The sequence below is a fragment of the Balaenoptera ricei genome, chromosome 19, assembly GCF_028023285.1.
Source record: "Balaenoptera ricei isolate mBalRic1 chromosome 19, mBalRic1.hap2, whole genome shotgun sequence".
Lineage (NCBI taxonomy): Eukaryota > Metazoa > Chordata > Mammalia > Artiodactyla > Balaenopteridae > Balaenoptera > Balaenoptera ricei.
Genome location: NC_082657.1, coordinates 5,697,436 through 5,719,653, shown reverse-complemented (window position 1 = coordinate 5,719,653; position 22,218 = coordinate 5,697,436). Strand labels below are relative to the sequence as shown.

At 37.5% G+C, this 22,218-nt stretch overlaps 1 protein-coding gene across 4 annotated transcripts in view; it reads right to left on the bottom strand.

Annotated features, from left to right (window-relative positions):
• Nucleotides 1–22,218, bottom strand: part of LOC132354208 (zinc finger protein 577-like) — a 67,215-nt gene that overhangs the window by 2,336 nt on the left and 42,661 nt on the right. For 2 of the 4 annotated variants that reach the window (XM_059905930.1, XM_059905932.1), the window contains one exon: nt 14,190–17,015. The exons of 1 other annotated variant lie outside the window; for it this stretch is intronic. In XM_059905930.1, coding sequence (XP_059761913.1) covers nt 15,658–17,015 — 1,358 coding nt within the window. In that variant the 3' untranslated portion in view covers nt 14,190–15,657. Of the gene's footprint in view, nt 1–14,189; nt 17,016–22,218 lie in introns of those variants that run through there. One more of the 4 variants, XM_059905935.1, reaches the window with a different exon arrangement.

The following is a 22,218-nucleotide window of genomic DNA, read 5'->3' as shown; positions in this document are numbered from 1 at the left end:
GTTCACAGAGTTCCACCTCCTCTTTTTTTCCTTCCACTGCCCAGAGTTAACCACAGACTTGATGTTTCTTTTTATACTTTATGTGTATGTGAAATAAAATTCACACTTTATGGCATGACAAGAAAAATTTATTTATTTATTTATTTATTTATTTATATTTTTATTTTTTGGCCATGCCGCGCGGCCTATGGGACTTTAGTTAACCAACCAGGGATCAAATCTGGGCCCTCGGCAGTGAGAGCACGGAGTCCTAACCACAGGACTGCCAGGGAATTCCCAGGAAAATTTAAACATAAAAAAATGTTCTCTGCCCTGTGGCCTCCCCTCTCCCCGCACTGTGCATTGGGTATCTGCATTAGGCATTGACCAAACCTGCCCCATCAGCAGAAATACCTGTTCAACCATAAACAGCAACATTCTCCCAGCATCAACAAGACAACTCCTAGATCTTCCATTTCTTTCTTAGATCAACTAATTTTTTGTTGACATGTACTTAGTCTTCTAATTTTTTATAAGTCAGTTTAGATTATATCTACCTCCCTCCCTAGACTAAAATGATGAGATCAATGTTCTTATATTACCTTTTACCTTCTTTTCCCATTTCTTTCCCAATTTTTTTACTTTTATAATTTTTTTTTAAATTGAAGTATAGCTGATTTACAATGTTGTGTTAATTTCTGCTGTACGGCAAAGTGATTCAGTTATACATATACATTATTTTTTATATTCTTTTCCATTAGGGTTTATCACAGGATATTGAATATATTTCCCTGAGTTATACAGTAGGACCTTATAGTTTATCCATCCTATATATAATAGTTTGCTTCTGCTAACCCCATCCCTCCCCTCCCTCTTGGCAACCACAAGTCTGTTCTCTGTGAGTCTGTTCCTGTTTCGTAGGTAGGTTCATTTGTGTCATATTTTAGATTCCGCATATAAGTGATATCATATGGTATTTGTCTTTCTGACTTACTTCACTTAGTATGATAATCTCTAGGTCCGTCCATGTTGCTGCAGATGGCATTACTTCTTTTTTTTTAATGGCTGAGTAGTATTCAGTTTTATATTTTCTATAGTCATTGTTTTTAACACTTACATTAGGCTCTGTAAATAAATTCCCACAATCTACTAAAGGCTTATATCTATGGTTAAACGGATTCGTTGCTTACTCTCAGTTCTTTTGCCATCGCTTATGTTTGTCTCTTACAGATACAATTCATGTTTTAGTAATTTCTTCAAGAAGTTCATGCATGTTCTTGGATGTTCAACAATGTTTATTTGCATCTTGGTACTTAAAAGACTTACTTATTGGAGGTGAACCATTATCTTTGCTATACTGAGCCTTCTCATTTAATAGACAATCTACTTCCTTTATTTTGGTCATCTTAAAGATCTTTCAATAAAGTGATATAAATCTTTCAAATTCTCTCGTAATTTTTATTGTGAATAGAGAACTTTTCAAAAGTGTTCTGATTATCGCTGGTGCCTAGCACTCCACTGAAGTTGCATATTGACCAAGTATCTAGAGAATTCTACTAGATTCTTTTTTTTTTTTTCTTGAAGTATAGTTGATTTACAATGTTGAGTTAATTTCTGCTGTACAGCAAAGTGATTCAGTTTTATATATATATATATATATATATATATATATATATATATATATACACACATATATATACACACACATTCTTTTTTTATGTTCTTTTCCATTATGGTTTATCACAGAATATTGAATATAGTTAGTTCCCTGTGCTATATGGTGGACTCTCATTATTTTACATGGTTGTCTGTGGGCTCTCCTCTTTCCACATAGGCAATCACATCATCTGCAAATAATGACAATTTTTTTTGTTTCCAATTTTTAAACCCTTTAGTTGTTATTACTGTCGTGCTGTGCTGGTTAAGACCTCCAGCAGAGTGTTAAGCAGGAATAGAGGCAGCAGACTTGTGTATCTCAATGGTGAGCAACTAAGGAACATCTTCCAAGTTTCATCATTAAATATGATGTTAGCTATAAAGTTCTGGTAGCTAATATCTATTAAGTTAAAGAAGATATATTTACACCGGCTTTGCTGAGCAGGTTTTTTTTTTCTGTAAGCAACTTGATTTTTATCTGCATTTTGAGTGCCAAGGTTCTTGCAATGTTATTCTTTTCAAATATACTTTTATTGATGTAAAAATTCGCAAAGTATAAAATTAACCATTTCAAAGTATACAATTCAGTGACCACTTAATCCATTGACAATGTTATGCAACCACCACCTCTACCTAGTTCCAAAACATTTTCATCATTCTAAAAGAAAACTACATATCCATTAATCATTCAGTCTCAATTTCCCCTTCCCCCCAGGTCCTGGTAACCACCAATTTGCTTTATGTCTCTATAGATTTACCTATTCTTCACATTTCATATAAACAGAAATACAATATGTGATCTCTTGTGTCTGGCTTCTTTCACTCAGTGTACTGTTTTTGAGGCTTATTCATGTTATAATGTATATCGATACTTCACTTGTATAGGTGATTAATATTCAATTACACATATATGTATAGGTACATGTATATACACATACCACATTTTGTTTTTCCAGTAACCCACTGCTGGGCATCTGGGTTGTTTCCACCTTCTGGTTATTGTGAATAGTGCTGCTATGAATAACCTTATGCAAGTATTTAAGTACCTGTTTTCAATTTCCTTGGGTATATACCCAAGAGTGGAATTCCTGGGTCATATAGTAATTCTATATTTAACTTTTTAGAGGGACTACCAACTTTTTTTCCCATAGCAATGGAACCATTTTACATGCCAGCAATGTGCAAGAGTTCCAATTTCTGCAATGTTATTCTTAATATTAGAAAAATACCAGGCATTTTAGGAAATGCTAAGAGGAAAGGAAATGTTTGTAGTGCCCAAGGACATGTTATAATAACGATTCCAAAGTTCCTGTTAGACATAGCAGTGGAAATACATGCACTTGAGCTCACCACACATAACCCTGTCTTCTTCCCTCCTTCAGTCTCATGTTCTGCTTGTTTTTTAGTATTTTATGTACATCTTTTATCATCTTTGGATATTTCAAAAATAAGGCTCTAGAAAAATGTAGGCTTCAAGAAGTGATGTATCATCACAGTTGGCAGAAATACTACAAAAGACAGTAAAGATAAGGACAACAAACTTATGTGGTGTAATTCTTTAGACTTATTAATGAGTCAAATTACATATTAAATTTTGATTTATAAGGAAATAGAACATTTCTATTTATATTAGATTATATTACTCAACATTCTATGCCTATGCTGGAAATTTATTAAACCCTAAAAATTACATTCTTCACGTAATTCCAAAAATAAAAATAAAATTAAATACATAAAGTCCATTTTATGTAGTATATAGTCTACAACATAACCCTTACAAACCTTGGTCGAAATCCAACTGATCCTTATGTTCTGATTTCTTTCTATATTCAAACAGCATTGTATTTGCAGTGAAAATACCTAATATTTGTAGTAGAATTTTCTCCGGAATCCTTTCTAAAACAATTATTTTAAACCCTTAGAAAATTATTTCATTCTAGAGTTCCCAGGTTTTACTTAATTACTCAAATCTAGAATGCCACCAAATGTAGAAAAGCCCTAACAATGAAATGATGACATTCCATCAACTGTAACATGCATCACAGTTTAAGATACAGTCAGATGTGAAGAAATAAAACCATGAAATGCAAAAATAAAATATAATTTATCACTGATGCTTTTGCCACATTCATAAAGTCTCTGTGTAGAGCAAATTGTTTCTATTTTCAAGAGCTCATGGTGCTTAATGATAGCCAATCCTCCATAGGAAGCATTTTCAGTGACTATAATCACAGTTTTTCTGTAATGTATGAGTTTACTGAAGTAGAAGTTTACTGGAGTAGAATAGAAATATGATTCCTTAAGGATTTTATAACTTCATTGAATCCAGAAATTATCCCCCTGAGAACAGGGTCTTTCTGCTATATGAGTTAGTGGGCAATTAAGGAGCTCTGAATTGTAAATAAAGCATTTTGACAATCACTGCAATTCGTACCCTTTTGTGGCCAAAGGCAGACTTTAACTATATCTACTGGATTCTCTCCTGAATTAAGTAACTGGTGTTTAATATGTCACTTTCAAAAGCTTTCCACATTCCTTGTTTCAAAAAGATTTATCTATTATATGAATCTGTGGATGATTAGTGAGCTTTGACATCTATATGAAGGATGTACTACATTTACTACATTAACAAGGCTTTCCTCCTATCTGGGTTTGTTGATGTAAGGAAGATATGCATTATCGGAAGATATGCATTAAGACTACCACATTCACTGCACCTACAGGATCTCTCTCCTGTACAAGATGTTCAAAGAATTTTGACTTTCTAGGGAATACTCTCATTATCACAACATTCCTGAAATTTCTATTTTTATGTACAATGAGATGTAATTTTTCTTAGCTTGGCTGCATTCACTGCAACTGTAGGGTCCCTCTCCTGAATGAATACCATAATGTCTAACAAATAAGACTTGAAAAAGAATAATTTCCCACTTTCCCTGCATCCATAGGTTTTTGCCTCCTAAATGCATAGGCTGTGACTTTCAAATAAATTCTTTTGACAACTGCTGCCTTTATAATGTTTCTTTTTTGGTGAGATTCCCTAAGGTATAATGAGGAGATGTCTTCAGATGGAAGAGGTACAACTTTCATTCCATATATAAGGTTTCTTTCCTACAAGAGTTCCAAAAGAGTCTATATAATCAGAGACTTCATAGGCATTTCTATTCTGTATGAGTTCTCTGAGTAGATAAGATTAATCAAAAGAGCTTTCTCACATTCCCACAGTCATTGCGTAGAGGATTTTCCTCTATGCTGAGTTCGCTGATGATTAGCAAGAGCTGATTTCCGAAAGAAGGCTTTCTGACATTCAATGCACCCATAGGGTCTCTCTCCTGTGTGAGTTCTCCGGTGACCAATGAGAGTTGACAAAGTAGCAAACGCTTTCTTACAATTGCAGCATTCATATGGTCTCTCTCCTGTATGAATTCTCTGATGTACAATAAGATACGATTTAGCTGCGAAAGCTTTGTCACATACACTACATTTGAACGGTTTCTCACCTGTATGGGTTCTCTGATGTATAATGAGAGTTGACTTACAGGACAGAACCTTCCCACATTCACTGCATCCATACGATTTTACTCCAGCATGACAATTTTGTAGATGGTTAGTGAGACCTGACTTCTGGATGAAAGCTTGTTGACATTCATTACATCCATAAGGCCTCTCTCCTGTGTGAATTCGCTGATGAATCATGAGATGTACCTTAGTGGAGAAGGCTTTCTCACAATTTAAGCATTCATACGGTCTCTCTCCTGTATGAATTCTGTCATGTACAATGAGATGTGCCTTTGATGTGAAGGCTTTATCACATGCACTGCATTTGAAGGGTTTCTCACCTGTATGGCTTCTCCGATGTATAATGAGAGTTGACTTAGAGGACAAAACCTTCCCACATTCACTGCATTCATGGGATTTCCCTACTGCATGATGAGTTTTCTTATGATTACTGAGATCTGACTTCTGGATGAAGGCTTGTGGACATTCACTGCATCCATATGGTCTCTCTCCTGTGTGAATTCGCTGATGAATCAGGAGCTGAGCCTTTTTTGAGAAGGCTTTCTCACAATCTAAGCATTCGTATGGTTTCTCTCCTGTGTGAGTTCTCTGATGTACAGTGAGATGGGTCCTAACCATGAAGGCTTTATCACATACTCTGCATCTGAAAGGTCTCTCTCCTGAATGAGTCCTCTGATGTAAAATGAGTTTTGACCTCCAAGGAAAAGTTTTCCCACATTTGTTGCATCCATAGGATTTCCCTTCTCTGTGACGGGTTTTCTGATGATAGATTAGTGCTGACTTTGTAATGAAGGATTTCTGACGTTGACTACATCCAAATGGTCTCTCTCCTGTGTGAGTTCTCTGATGTACAGTGAGATGTGTCCTAACCATGAAGGCTTTATCACATACTCTTCATCTGAAAGGTCTCTCTCCTGAATAAGTTCTCTGATGTAAAGTGAGTTGTTTTGACTTCCAAGGGAAAGTATTCCCACATTTGCTGCATCCATAGGACTTCCCTTCTCTGTGACGGGTCTTCTGATGATAGGTGAGCACTGACTTTGTAATGAAGACTTTCTGACGTTGATTGCATCCATATGGTTTCTCTCCTGTGTGAGTTTCCTGATGAGTAATTAGCTTTAACTTACTGGGAAAGGCTCTCTTACAATCACAGCATTCATGGGATTTCTTTCCTGCATGAGTTCTCCAAGGCATGGTCATGAGTGGTTTACAAGTATTCACTGCACTTTTGTTGCATCCATATTGTTTCTTGCCTAAAGAAGTTGAGTTATAATTAGCAGGCTCTGACGTCTAGATTAAAGCCAGAGTACCCACGGCAGAATGAGCAAGACAGCAAAAGAAGGGTTTTTTTCATTTACTATAAAAAATATTAGTGAGACAATCAGTAGAATCTGAATAAACTCTGTAGATTGGATAATAGTTCTGTATCAATATTAATATTCTGATTTTGATAACTGTATTGTTTATATTTTTTAAATGACCTTGTTTCTAGGAAACACACACTTAAGTATTTAGGGGTAAAGAGTTCAGGAAAACAATATGTACCTCTGTGTGTGTGTGTGTGTAATGACAGATAGACAGATGATAAAGCAAATGTGGTAAAATTATCACTTAAGGAAATCTGCAAAAACAATGTGCATAAAATTTGTGTATAATCTTGGGATTTCACATTAAGTCTAAACCATTTAGAAATAAATATTTTCAAAAAAAGAAAAAGAAAATAAAATAAAGGGAGACATTTACATAAAACTATATAGGAGGATTACTCATAAAGGCCTAAATGCAGAATGAATAAATTGTTGTATATTCACACAATGGCAACCGGCACAGTACACTGGTATTCTTGATCTAAATGCTCGTTATACAGTGTGCTGATTGTAAAAATTAACTATGTTATACTTCAAACATTTTTATACAAAGAAGTAAACAAAAATGTAGGCAGTAGTCAGGAAATGCTCACGTGTAGGAGACCCTGGTAGGAATTTGGATATTATACTAATAGTAACAGGATGCCATTCAAGGTAATAGTAGGAGAGAGATGTCCTAGTTTTCACTTTAAAAATGTCATCCTGGACTTCCTTGGTGGTGCAGTGATTAAGAATCCACCTGCCAATAAAGGGGACACGGGTTTGATCCCTGCTCCGGGAAGATCCCACACGTGGCGAGCAACTAAGCCCGTGAGCCACAACTACTGAAGCTTGCACAACTAGAGCCCGTGCTCCACAACAAGAGAAGCCCGCACACTGCAACAAAGAGTAGTCCCCGCTCACCGCAACTAGAGAAAGCCCACGCACAGCAACAAAGACCCAATGCAGCCAAAATAAATAAATAAATAAATAAATAAATAAATAAATAAAAAAAATTAAAATTCACCTTTAAAAAAAATGTCATCCTTTGCGTATCTGTATCACAAGGTCTTAAATCTTGTGACGTAAATACTTTTTTAGGTTTATAGACTGTGGTTGTGAAAATTGGTAATGATCTGCTCTGTCATATAGCATTTTTCTTAGATTATACTTTAGATCTTTCTCTCTACCCTTCCACTTGAAGACTGCTATTTCTGTATGATGGTTTATCTTCCCATACCCCTTTTGTTCTTTCCAAGTAACTCAAAACCTTATGTCTTTAAAAATCCAGATGTTTCTGAAGTTTATGTTCATGATCTTTGGGGGAGAGTAGCTCGAAACACTGACTTTCCTTACTTACTATTTATAAATAAATAAAAATAGTAAAATTTAAAAAATCATCTGGTTATTATGTGGAGAATAGAGAGAAATAAGATTAAAGAAGTGAGAGTATCTTCAAGTAAACTATAAAAATTTTGGCAAAAAATACTGGACATTGAGGCTTGAGTGAAAACAATAATTACAGAAAAGAGTGGAGGCTCTCGGGATATAATGAGACAGGAAGACCAGACTTGGTAATGGATTAAATTTGTGGTGTGAGTGAAAAGAGGAACGAAAAGTGACATGAATTTGAGGTAGGTATTAGATCTCCAAGTGCAGAAAGGAAGTATCCAGGTGACTATATGAGGATAAGGGAAGGCTTGGCCTGTAGACAGAAATTTGGGGGTCATCAGCATATAAATAGTATTGTTAAGGTCATGAAATTTAATGAAATTACACTGTTAACAAATGATAGAAATAGACAAAGATGAAGCTTTATGCTTTCCAACTCTGAAGACTTCAGAAGATGCCCAGAGCATGGAGAAAGTCCATCCATCAGACACAACCAATGACTACAAAGGAAAGATGCCAACTAAAGTCTTGAAAAAATATTTGGGGGAAGCAGGTTAAAATAAAGGACCCTCAGCTTCTCACCTGAAGTGTAGTTATCCTATCTTACTGATTCTTTCTTCTCTAATTAATTCTGAAAGCAATAGCCAATGAACCTTCCCAAAGCTCCAATATCATACCTAGAGACCACCACTGTGGTCAACATTCCCACCTTCTAGCTTGCTGTGATACATTCTCACATGGCCCACAGAAAGCCACCTGCACAGTGGACCAAATCTCCTTACCCCGGGATAAAAGGTGCTGCTGTATTAACTGGAAGAACTGTTACACTATTTGACCAGGTAAAAGAAGTGAAAACAAGAGATGTGGAGAAAACAGGAACTGACATTGCCAAAGAAGAAGCAGAAGAAAAGAAGGAAGTCTGGATGCTGCAAAGAAAATAATGTTCTACTGAACACTGAATTAAACCAAAAGAGAGAAAAAGAGGCACGTCTTCCTTGAAACAGCAAGCAAGAGAGCCTTGCCAATGATTTAGGTATTTGTAATGACCTTCAGAGTTTTAGCCTTGTTAAACACATATGGAAGGGTCAACACTTCATGGCTAACAACTTTACTTTCAAGGTCTCCCATCTTGCTGCTTCTCAGTTGCTCACTCACTTGAAAAGTACTGACACTGCATTTCATCTTCTACTCTCCATGGCTCTTTTCCGGGCTTGAAATTAAGGATTATATCTGCTTTGGTAGCCTGATAGCCTGTTCATGGGCAATGACAAAGACTTGGACACTTACAATTGGACTTGGTGGGGACGTCTAGGAAGAGTACAGAATGTTTCAGGAATGGACACACTTTCACCTTGGCATATTAAAGATCTAATGGAGGTGAAAGCACGTTAATTTCCACCTGGGAACAGAAGAGGGTCTGAGAATCTATTGTCTATAAACTCAAGTTCAGTATCTTGAGGCCCTTTGGAAGCTAGGGCAACTGAAAAAGGAAAGGCTATTATTGGCTGTGTGCTCCGAATGATAGGGCAATCATCTTTAACTAGTGTCACAGGTTACTAGAATTCTCCAACAACACATCCTGGTACAGGTTCTTCTGAGCAGAACCTAGTGGCTGTCACTCCTCCCAGGTAAAGTCCACAGAAATATCCTCAAATGATACTAATTCCTGTAATTATCATACATTCTTCTTCCAATGTGTGGTGACCGTTACTGATGAGAAAAAGACCTACAGGTATATGTTCTGGCTGTTTTCCTCATAAGTTACAAAGGCTATATCTCTGTGTCATAGTTCTCATTAGTCATTATGGAAAGAAGTAAAATGCTATTTTATCTATCTTGCAATTGAACACTTAATTATCAACTAATCCAGTAAATCAGAAGTTTTTGAAAGGCATATTCACTATATCCTGCAGGTAAAATATCCCTAAAACAGTAATCTCTGTAAAATATTTTTAACATATATTTAAAAGGTGGAGAAGAACTAAGTGCTCATATAAACACAGCAAAAATCTGTCCTCAAGGAGCTTTTATCCTGAACACCTTTCAACAGATAGAACAAACAATAGAATCAGATATGAAATGACTAGACATGCAGGAATTATCAGGTCAGAATATTACGAATGTTTAATATAAAGCTTTAATATATTGAGAAATAAGATATCTAAAATATGGGGAAGGAATAAGATATTATTAAAATGACCATTTAGATGTGTATAAACCAGCAGAAAAATTTAAAATAAAGTACAGTCGATCCTCATTATTCGTGGATTTATTGTGAATTCACCTACCTGCTAAAATTTCTTTCTAACTCAAAATCAATAATCACGGCACTTTCATGAACATTTGCAGACATGCATAGAATAGTTTGAGCAATGAATAATTTGAGTTGCCCAATGTGTATGTTCCCAGCTAAGTCTGAACAAAATGATGTTCTGCCTTCTTATTTCAGCTCTGCTATTGTAAACAAGTGTCCTTTTCGTGGTCTACTTAGTGTCACGTTTTTCACATTTTTATACTTTTTTTTTTGGTAATTTTGTTGTTTAAAATGGCCCCCAAGCACAGTGCTCAAGTACTGTCTAGTGTTTTTAAGTGCAAGAAGGCAGTGATGTACCTTATGGAGCAAATATATGCGTTAGATAAGCTTTGTTCAGGCAAGAGTTATAGTGAGTTTAATGTTAATAAATGAATGATACATATTAAATAAGGTGTCTTTATGCAGAAACACACATAAAACAAGGTTATCCACTGATTGACTGACACATATGTAACCAGCGGCTCGCAGAAACCTAGTCCATAATCCCCCTAGGAGAAATGGTTCAATATTTGCTAATTCAGTGTTCACAGTGATTTTATAGAATGTAAGTACAGTGAATAACAAGAATCAACTGGATACTAAAACTAAAATTAGAGACCAATTAACAAACTAATAGCCATATAGATACGGCTGAAGAATCAGTATACTCGAATAAAGAATGCAAAGAGATAAAGTATATGAAAGAGAGGGTGAGAAATAATGGAGGTGAGTTCTAAAATTTAAATGGATGTACAAAAGACTTGAATAGCCAGGGCAACCTTGAAGAAGAAAAAAACTGGAGGGCATAACCCTATCAGATTTCAGGGACTTATTTTAGTAAAAACCTACTGTAATTAGTCAGTGTTGTATTATTAGTACAAGGATAGTAAATACAACAATGGAACAAAATACAAAGATCCGGGGGCTTCCCTGGTGGCGCAGTGGTTGAGAATCTGCCTGCCAATGCAGGGGACACGGCTTCGAACCCTGGTCTGGGAAGATCCCACATGCCATGGAGCGACTGGGCCCGTGAGCCACAACTACTGAGCCTGAGCGTCTGGAGCCTGTGCTCTGCAACAAGAGAGGCCGCGATAGTGAGAGGCCCGCGCACCGCGATGAAGAGTGGCCCCCACTTGCCACAACTAGAGAAAGCCCTCGCACAGAAGCGAAGACCCAACACAGCCAAAAATAAATAAATTAATTAATTTTTAAAAAATGTACTTAAAAAAAAAATACAAAGATCCTGGAAAAAAGATTCAGTATACACTACCATCCAGTTTATGACACAATGCCAACGTAATTCAGTGGGGAAAAAGAACAGTCTTTTCAATAAACTGTACTAGTTCAACTGGATAACAATATGGAGAGAAAAAGAAGAAACTTTCATCCCATGCCTCACACACAGGGAAAAATAAATTCGAAATGGATCACAGGTCTAAATATAAATAGTAAAATATTTAAATTTCTAGGGGAAAATTTACATGACTATCACGAGATATGCAAAGATTTCATAAACAAGATGCAAAAAGCACTAACTAGGAAGGGAAATCTTGACAATATTGGGTTATTAGCGGGCATGACAGATCTTTACCAATTCTCACAACCATGGTCCACTTTAAAAACATCATTCTGTGTGTGCTTGTCAGTTATACTGGTAAGATCTTATGTAACATAAAGGTAGCCTACCAGTGGTTGTAGGCAAAGTTTATCACTTTAATTGCTTGTATTAGAAAAAAGAGAAAAGTGTAAAATCAATAATCTAATTCTCACTTTACAAGGCTAGGGGGAAAAAAACCAAATTGAACCTTAAGTAGAAGAAAAAAACTTAAAATGCTATATAAGGTTACTAAATTTGGTACATCCATAGCAAGATTGATTAAGAAAAAAGAGAGAAGACAAATTAAAACAAAGTGATGAAAAACTAATCAACACTACAATTCCTAAAGGCATTAAAAGGACAACTTGGTTTCTATTTTTTAATGACAAAGCACATTTACACACATCATAGTGAAAGTGCTGAAAACCAAAGACAAAAAGTAAATCTTGGAAACAGCCAGAGGAAAAAAAGACACATTAGATACAAGGAAAGAGTAATATGAATGATTGTTGACTTCTAACCAGAAACAATTCCGGGAGGCGAGAAGATACTAGATTCATACTTTTTAAATGATAGAGGAGAAGCACTGTCAATTTAGAATTCTATCTCCAGGGAAAATATTATTTAAAAATGAGTGTGAAATAAAGACATTTTAAAATAAACAAAATCTGAGAGAATTCACTACCAAAAGACCTGCAGAATCCCGCAGTAAATTATAATTTCTATAATCCACTCGACACAACCTTCTTGAGCATATGTAGGATTTATAATAGCTGTTTTAACATCATGTTCTGCTAATTCTATCACCCGTGTCATTTCTGGGTCTCATTTATTTGTTTCTTATTTATACTTTTTTCCTCTTTTTAAATTTCTTTTTAATTTTTTCATTTTTTATTGGTTTTAAAATTTTTGTTGTTTTGTTTCAAATTTTTTTCCTTTTTTTTTGTTTTTGGTTTTTCTGGGTCTCTTTCTATCGACTTTCCTTCATGTTTATGGGTGCTATTTTCCTGCTTCTTGGCATACCGGGGTAGGTTCTAATTAGATTTCAGACTTTGTGAATTTTACATTACTGGTTGATGGACTGCTTCCTATTCCTTTTGAATACTATTGGGCTTTGTCCTGAGAAGCAGTAAATTACTTAGAAACAGTTTATTTTTTTAGTGGTTTGCATTATGCTTTGGTAGGAGAGTTCAGAAGAGCCTTTACTCTAGATTCAATTTGAGCCACCCACTGAGACAATGCTCTTCTGAAGTTCCACTGTGAGTCTCCAAATGTTAAGGAGGTGTTTCCACTTCAGTTGGTGGAAACACAAATTATTCCCAACTTTGTGCAAGCTCCAAGGATGGTTCTGCTTGTTCATTTCCAGTGGTTCTTTCTCCAGCCTAGGGAGTTTCCTCACATATATGTGCTGATTATAACTTAAAAACTTGTGGAGGAACTCTAGAACTCTGACCTAGAAATTGCCCTCCTACTGCCCCTCCCCTGAGCTACTCAAACAAATAATCTAAAAACAATACTCACCATAGCCCTGCTCCTAATCTCATTATTGGCAATTAGCCTGGCCTATGAATGAACTCAAAAAGGACTAGAATGAACTGAATATGGTATTTAGTTTAAAACAAATGATTTCGACTCATTAGATTATGACTAAATTCATAATTACCAAGTGCCTTTAGTATATATAAATATTATAGCTTTCACAGTATCTCTTGTAGGACTGCTAGAACTCTGGAACTCTCCCACTCTCTGGGCACAGCTCTCTCCTCTCCTGTCATCTGCCCCATGGATTGATTTCAGCCACACTGAATTCTACTAACTCTAAACTCTGTCTCAATTCAAGGAGACTGAGATCTTTTGGGGCTCCTTCTCCTTATGCTGCAGAATGGAAACTCTCTCCAGGCAGTAGGCTGTGGGCAATCATAAGGCTTACTTCATTTGTTTTCTTTCTCTCAGAGATAGCTGTTCTGAGCTCCCTATTATCCAACATCTGAAAAAGTCCGTTCACATATTTTGTCTTTTCTTGTTGTTATTTAAGGTAGGACGATATATACATCATACTGTTGAAGAAAAAGGAGTTGTTGGAGTTGGCTGTGAAAAATACTGGTCAGGATTTAGGTTCATTATGATATATGTGGATGTATTAATTTGTGCAATTTCAGAATAGATACAAACGTATGTTTGGTAGTATTTCTAGCAGCATAAATCTCATATTCCTTTAGGACATTTAAGAGTTCTTTTCCAGTGCTGAGAATTCGATTTATACATTTCAAGAGCATTCCACAGTGTTCACATCTAACAATCAGTGTAAGATTCTCTGATTAAAGAAAAATGTTAATGTACTTAGATCATAATTACTTTAGAAAATTATTTCTCTGGAAACATGCTTTTCCAAGTTTACTTAAGGGCTAGGTAGGAATTTATCAAAGTGTAAATTCTCTGAAATCTAATGTTTTTGTGGTAGGCAAAATAATGGCAAATCCCAAAGATGTTCATGTCCTAATTCCTAGAATCTGTAAATATGTTACATTGCATGGTAAAGGGGAATTAAGGTAGAAGATGGAATTAAGTTATTTTAGGACCATATAAATTGTTTCTAGAGTTTTAAACGGTTCACAGAGAGAAACCTCAGAATGGATTGTACCCAGAGCCTATCAACACTAGATTTAGAAGATGAGATTTGGCACTCCTGAGCTGATCAGTTTTAGGTTAGGTTTTGGACTCTGAGTTGGTCCTGTAACGGGCTGAGATATCTGGAGATGCTGGGATAGGATGAATCCATTTGCATGAGGGATAGACACGAATCACTGGGTGCCAAAGGGTGGCCTCTGGTAGGCAGAATGATGGCCTCCCAAAGATGTCTACATCCTTATGTCTAGGACCTGTGAACATGTTATATTATAAGGCAAAGGGGACACAAAGTAGCAGATGGACTTAAAGCTGCTAATTAGCTGACTTTAAGATAGGAGATTATCCTGGATTATCTGGGTGGGCCCAATGTAATCACAAGGGTCCTTAAACGTGGAAGGAGGAGACAGAAAAATGAGTGTTGGAGGGATGAAAGAGTTGACCAGCCATTGCTGGCTCTGAGGAAGGAAAGGGGCCACAAGAATGGAATTTGGGCAGCTTCTAGAAGCTGGAAAAGCAAAGAAACAGATTCTCCTCTAGAGCCTCCAAGAAGAAGTGCAACCCTGCGAACAACCTTGCTTTTGGCCCAGAGATGCATTCTGGACTTCAGAGCTCCAGGATAATAAATTGTGCTGTTATGAGACGCTGAGTTTGTGAAAACTGGTTACAGCAGCCATAAGAAACTAATATAGCTGTCCTTCTACATTCATTATATTCTTAGGTTTTCACTGCACAATGCAATTCCTGGTGTCCAAGAAGATTTCCTTTATTTACAAAAGTCTTTCCCACTTTCCAAGGTAAAACTGTGATACATGACTTAATTTGGTGATAGAATTCCCATTTTTTATTGCCTTTGGGGGATTTTTCTTCTCTATGAGTGCTTCCACATTTTACTAAACATGTCTTCCACCTTCAGTGCCTCTAGAGTTGTCTTTCTATGCTCCTCTGACAAGTGATAAGGTACAATTTATCATTAAAAACCATCATACTCTAAGGTTTTGGTCCTGTGGGAATCCTTTGATATCAACTGCAATATCACCTCTAGGAAAAGGCTTCCCCACAAGAGCTGCATTTCTGCCCAATGTGATCTCGCTGATATTTACTAAGTCTAACTTCTCACAGAAGTGTTCTCCACAACCACCCCATCCACAGCATTTCTGTCCTAAGCAAGCTCTGACACATAATGAATGTGCGGAGGATTCTTGCTCAAGGCTTTTTCCCATCTCAGGTATCTGAGGATTTTTTTTTTCCTACACAATATCTGTAACATATAAGACATAATTTATTACTGAAGGGGTTGTCGCATTCACTGCATTTGCAAGGCTTAGTCCCTGTGTAAATTCCCGATTTTCTACTGAGGCTTGACTTCTTGGAAAAGGCTGGTCCACAATCACTACATTTCTGCCCCCTAGGAACTCGCTGATGTTTAATAAGGGCTGGGTTCCCGAAAAAGACATTTCTGCAGGCACTGCGTTCATAGAGTTTTGCTCCTGTACGAGTTCACTCATGAATAAAGAGCTATGACTCACTGAGGAAGGTTTCTCCAGCTTTGGGGAATCCACAGCTTTCTCTCTTGTATGAGTTTTCTTATGTTTGATGAGGACTGACATGTGGGCAAAGGCTTTGCCACATTCACTGCAGGCATATGGTCTCTCTCTGGTGTGAGTCCGCTGGTGCTGAATGAGCTTTGACTTGCTTCTGAAGGCTTTTTCACAATCACTGCATTCATATGGTTTCTCTCCCGTATGAATTCTCTGATGCTTGGTGAGGTCTGACTTAAAAAAGAACGTTCTTCCACATTCGCTGCATTTGTAAGGCTTCTCTCCTGTGTGAAGTCTCTGATGTGCAATGAGGTATGCCTTCTGGGAAAAGGCTTTCCCGCACACACTGCAACCATATAATTTCTCTCCAGTATGAGAGCGCTGATGTCTGTTGAGCCGGCACTTCCGGCTGAAGGCTTTTCCACATTCACTGCATCCGTAGGGTTTCTCTCCTGTATGAGTTCGCTGATGGACCATTAGCTGTGACTTCCTGGAAAAGGCTTTCCCACATTCATTACATTCATGGGGTTTCTCTCCTGTATGAGTTCTCTGATGTTCAGTGAGCTGAATCTTCCTCATGAATGTTTTCCCACATTCATTGCATCCATGGGGTTTCTCTCCTCTTTCAATTCTCTGATGTCTAATGAGCTGTGCCTTCCTGGAGAAGGCTTTCCCGCACTCACTGCATGTGTGTGGTTTCTTTCCTGGATAAATTTTTTCATGGTCATTGAGCTGTGATTTAATGCTACTGGGTTTCACACAGCCATGGTATTTAATTCTGGTAAGAGTTCTGTTATGCTGGAGGTAGAGAGATGATTTCCCATATCCACTGAACTCATCAGAATCCTTTCCTGCATATCTTCTATTCTCAATAACAAAACCTAAATGTGATTTCAAACTTCTACAATGTGGGCCAAAATTATTGTATCTTTGTGTTAAAGGAACAAGACTTGTGCATAAATCGAAATTATTTCCAAGTGCATAACTTTGCTGATATCTTTCCAAAGTTTTAATCCCGTTTTGATTTTCTGGGTGCCACTGCATAGGGTCAATCTCCCATATTTCTTCTAGGAAAAAGAACAATGAAAACATCCATGATAATTTTAGGGGGTAAAAAAAGGTACAAAAATGCCATGGTTTGGGCTAGCTCTTATAAGATCCCAGTCTAAGAGAAATGTCCACTGTGGAAATGTAACCTATGCTCTGTGAAAAATGACAATATTGCATGCTGCAACTAAGGAGCTGGTGAGCTGCAACTAAGGAGCCTGCCTGTTGCATCTAAGACCTGGTGCAACCAAATAAATACATAAATAAATATTTTTTAAAAAGAGACAATATTATAAAACAGTAAAAGGAAAAACAGCTATTTTAGAAACAATGATGGGCAGTCTACAATGAATAAATATAATGTGGGCTGCTTTCCAAATAGAACCTCGCAAAATGGGGACAGAAGTAGAAATAGAACCACACTGTGATTGGAATACAAAAAAAGAAGATGGAAGGGATGGATCCATCCATCCAACAAACATTGAATGGGTTGACGTTTGGGAATATACTAGAATATTAGAATAATATATCAGAATATTAGAATTAGTATGTTACTACAGTTTGACTAATATATTCTGTCTCCATGGAGCTGTCATTCTAGTAACAAGACAGAAAGAGAGCAAGAATCAAGAGGTAATCAAAGTAGTAAGAAAATTACAGAACATGAAAAATGGTATGAAGGAGGTGATAGAGTAGTGGAAGGTCAATCTTAGACAAAGTAGTCATCCTCGAGAAAAGAAAAAGTTAAGCTGACATCACAGGACTAGAATGAGCAATGTTATGCAAATAACTACATGAAGACTATTCCAAGAGGAAACAGGCAATGCAAAAACCCAAAGGCAAAAAAAACTTAGGCATGATAGAGAAACATAAGGGAGGCTGGCATACTTGGACTATCCTGAGCTTGAGGGAAGTAGAAATAGATAAGTTTGGAAAGGTTGGTAGAATTGAGAGCGTATAGATCTTGTAAACTGTTAAAAACTGGATTTTATGCTAAGAACAATAGCAGGAAGCGACCAAAACATTTTTGACAGAAGTACAACAGGTTTTGAATTGATATTTCCAAAAGGTCACGTGACTCATAGGGAGAATGAATTGGAGAAATGAAATTGTTGAGAAAACACACAGGAGGCTACGGTAGAGTTCCAGCAAGAGATAATAGTAGCCTCAGCATGGATGACTACCAAGGAGATGAAAAAATGTACAAAAACAAAGTATGCATGATGGAAGAGGAAAAGATAAGTATAGAGGAAGGAAAGCTAAGACTCACCATCACAATGAGCTCTGGAGGTAGAAAAGGGAAGAATCAAGGACAGGGCCTCAAGATGCGGCTGAAGCATCTGTTTAGGAGCTGGTGCCATTTAGTAAGATGAGGAAGAATAAAGACATAGGTTTGGCATCTGTGGGAAATCAAGTGCTCCATTTTGAGGTACACATCAGGTTTGAGATGACTAATACACACTCAAGAGAAAATATGATGTACCTGGCTGGATCTATGAGTGTGGAGAAAGTTTTAGACTTAAGATAATAATTTTAAGTCATGAGTATACAAATATTATTTAAATATCTGGACTGCATGAAACTAGATGAGATCATTTAAGAAGAACGAGTAGAGAAAGGGGAGGGCGCAGGACAAGAGCATTCCAAGTTTTAGAGTTTGGGGAGAGGAATAAGCAGAGAACATGAAAAGTCCATCCAGAGACATCAAACCATATCTATGCTGATCAAACAAATAAGCAACATGGGTTTTAGTAACAAAGGGTTACAACTGGAAAATCAGAATATAGGATCTACAGAGTCTGATTCCAAGAGTACTGAGGTAAAATATTCAATAATCGCCTTGTTACTAAATCGTTCCCCTCTCATTCTGACTACACACCAAAATGAAACTTTTCTAAGACACCAATCACCTATTTAATAGTAATATTGTAGTTAATACTCCAACTTTCTATTAGGTATGATACAACCTCACATGATCTAATATATGCAGACACACATATAACCATCTGAAATTTAAAAATAAGTCCTTGGGCCGTCTACCCACATCCCATGTACTGACTGGTGGAAATACCACCTTCTTCAATCATATTGTAACTGTATACAGAGCTGCCCCATAAAAATTTCTGCAGTGATGGAAATATTCTGTATCTGTTTTTTCCAATATGGTAGCCACTAGCCATGTATGGCTGTTGAGCACTTGAATGTGGCTAGAGTTGACTGCTGAAATAAATTTGTAATTTTACTGAATGTTAATTAAATTTAAATTTAATTAAATGTTAAATTTAAGTAGCCCACATGTGGCCAGTGGCCAACACACTGGACAGCACAGGTATAGACCATCATATCCTGTATTTGCCATTATAATATATTTAATATACTCATCTCCAAATTTTCTACCTTCCACTAATGCCAGATTCTTCCTTGATCTCTGTTCCTACATCATCTCTGTCACCCACCAATGAAGAGATTCTGAAGAATCATTCCCATCCAGGACGAAGAAAACATTCATCATCCTTACCTTCCATTCATCCTAGAACTCCAAGCTATATTTTCTCATTGTTACAATGTTACCACCCAGCTATCAAGAAAGACTCTCTAGAACTAGCCAAAAAAGACAAGACAAAACCAAAATCACACTTTCTAAGACAATTATTAACATAAAACCCAGAGTAATCAGCCATTTCCTTGCAGACAGTCTCCTACAGGCCAATCTATTAAGAATCTCCCACACTGCTTTCCTCATTTCCATCTCCTAGGTCTTCTTTTTACATTATTACTGACCCACAAGGCCTTCTGTCAACATTTTTACTTAAACCCCAGCTCTTTTTCTTGCAGAAATTATTTTATTATGCTTTCAAAAAGAAGCACACTTTATCCTCTCAGTAACACTTTATCAAAGCTCAGTTTTCTCTGATTTTGTAAATCAATCCTTGTCTATACCTCATAATCAAATGCTAAAAATTTTAGAATTTTATGCACCTACGTCAACCCTTTCCAACAGAGATTTTTACACTTGTCTTTTATTTCATCTGCATCTCCCTCAGAGCACATTAGAGTGGTGGTTCTTCAATGACAGGGATCAAAGCAGAATTGCCTGGCAAGCCTTTCAAATACCTCATAGGCTCCGGTCACTCCCCACACCTAGCAAACCAGAAGCCGAATCTCAAGAGACAGAGCCTGTAGTTAGAAAAGGCTCCCACATAGTTCACACACATCCCTGATGAAAAACAAAATTAAAACCAAAATGCAACCAAACCAAACCTGTTTTGGGGATTCCCTGGTGGTCCAGTGGTTAGGACTCCACGCTTTCACTGCCCAGGGAGCGGGTTCAATCCTTGGTTGGGGACCTAAGATCTGGCAAGCCATGCACCCAGGGGTGGGGTGGGGGACCACCAAACCTGCTTTCATGAAAGATGTGATAAATGGATGCAAGTGATACTGTCAGTGAATTATTCTGTGGTTACGCTAAGTAAGGAAGAATAAGATACAGACCCTTTCCTCTATATGGAAAAAGCCTCATACCAACCAGTAAAACAATACAATAAAATATACGACCAGAACTGAGTTAGTGCGGTGTAGATACGAAAACAGATAGGAAGTCAGGAAAGAGGGAGTTCCGAGTGTGCACTTGAACTTCACGGACAGAAAAAGAGAACTCAGAGTGAAAGAAGGCGGCATCTGGATGTAAAAATGCAATATAATCAAATGCGTAGATGCCAGTCTTCGGGTTATTTGACATAATCTGTGGCATTCAGTAAAATAGATCACTTCCTCCTCTTTGGAGTAATTTTGTCACTTGTTTCCAGGACATCTTCTGACCCTGTTCCTACCACAGCCCAATGTTTTTCTTTTTATTTGGCTGGGTTCTTATCTTCTCAACTTCAAAAAATAAATGTGGACCTCTTGTTTTCTCAACCAACTCTCACTCTTCATGTTTTCTCATCAAGTCCCACTGCTTTCATGCCCCCTAGCCACAGAGGAATACAACCAGAACCTCAAAAGGAGCTAAAAGAAAAACTGAAATCAACCTATATATGTAGGAATTGGAACAAAGCAAGTCTGTATCATCATGGCCATCAGAGGAACTGAGAGGGTGGAATTTCTAAAAGGCCTTTTGAAAACAAAATCCAATAGGAACAGTAGAGACCTTCAGAAATATAGAGCAGAGTAAATAGGAAAGACTCAAGGCAACTCAAAGGTGACCGGGCATCAGGGTGTAGAGCAGTACGGGAGAACCTAAATAAAATGCACATGGAGGAAAAAGATTCACCAGGAGGAAAAAAGATCTCATTCTTGAAGGTGAAGGAAAAAGGATCTCACAGGACGGATATCTTGGGTGCAGGCAAAATATAGAATGAGAGGGCAGATCAGACTATAGAAAGAGAGGTGGGAATACCTGTCAGAGTGCAGAGAGGTTAAATCTTCCGTATATACGAATACACACTCTGATGGTGAAGACATTATCTGGGAGAAAGGAGGGTTCTGGTTTCACATACAGGAAGTAGAACATCACAGGGCAGAGGCCCTGGTGCCTGGCAACACACAGATGATTAGAGTGCAGGTCATATATTAGCAGGAGTCAATGTGGGACTCTCCAGCAGAGGACAGAAAGCTTAGGCCTTAAGAATGAATTAAACTTTTAACAGAAGATTAAAAAAAAACAAAAAAACAACAGAATCTGAAAGCTGGGGAAGCAGAGGGTGAACTAGTAGACAGAGGTGCCCTGGGAGACGAGGGGTGTGTGGTTTTCAGATGAATGAAGCTGAGGTGGATTGTCACGGAAGGATATTAATCAGCCCTTTCAAAAGGGGAGGGGATATTGCAGAGGTAGGGAGCAGCGTTAAGTGCAAAGCAATGTGAACAGGTAGTGAGACGTATCTCATAGCAGGTAAGGTGAAGAACGGGAAGTGAGGCCCCTGCAGACAAAGAAAAGGAGAAGGCATGAGGGAGCATGTTGGGAGGAATGGAACCAGGTTAAGACCTCAAGGTCCTGGATGAGACAAACTGCAGTCAGATCCAGAAAACTGAAAAAAAGGAAGACATCATCCTTCAGTGGCAGGCAAAGAAGAACAGCCCTAATAAAGAACATGCAGGACTTCCCTGGCGGTCCAGTGGTTGAGACTCCGCGCTTCCACTGCAGGGGGCACGGGTTCGAACCCTGGGCGGGGAACTAAGATCCCACATGCTGCGCAGCATGGCCAAATAAAAAAAGAACATGCAGAA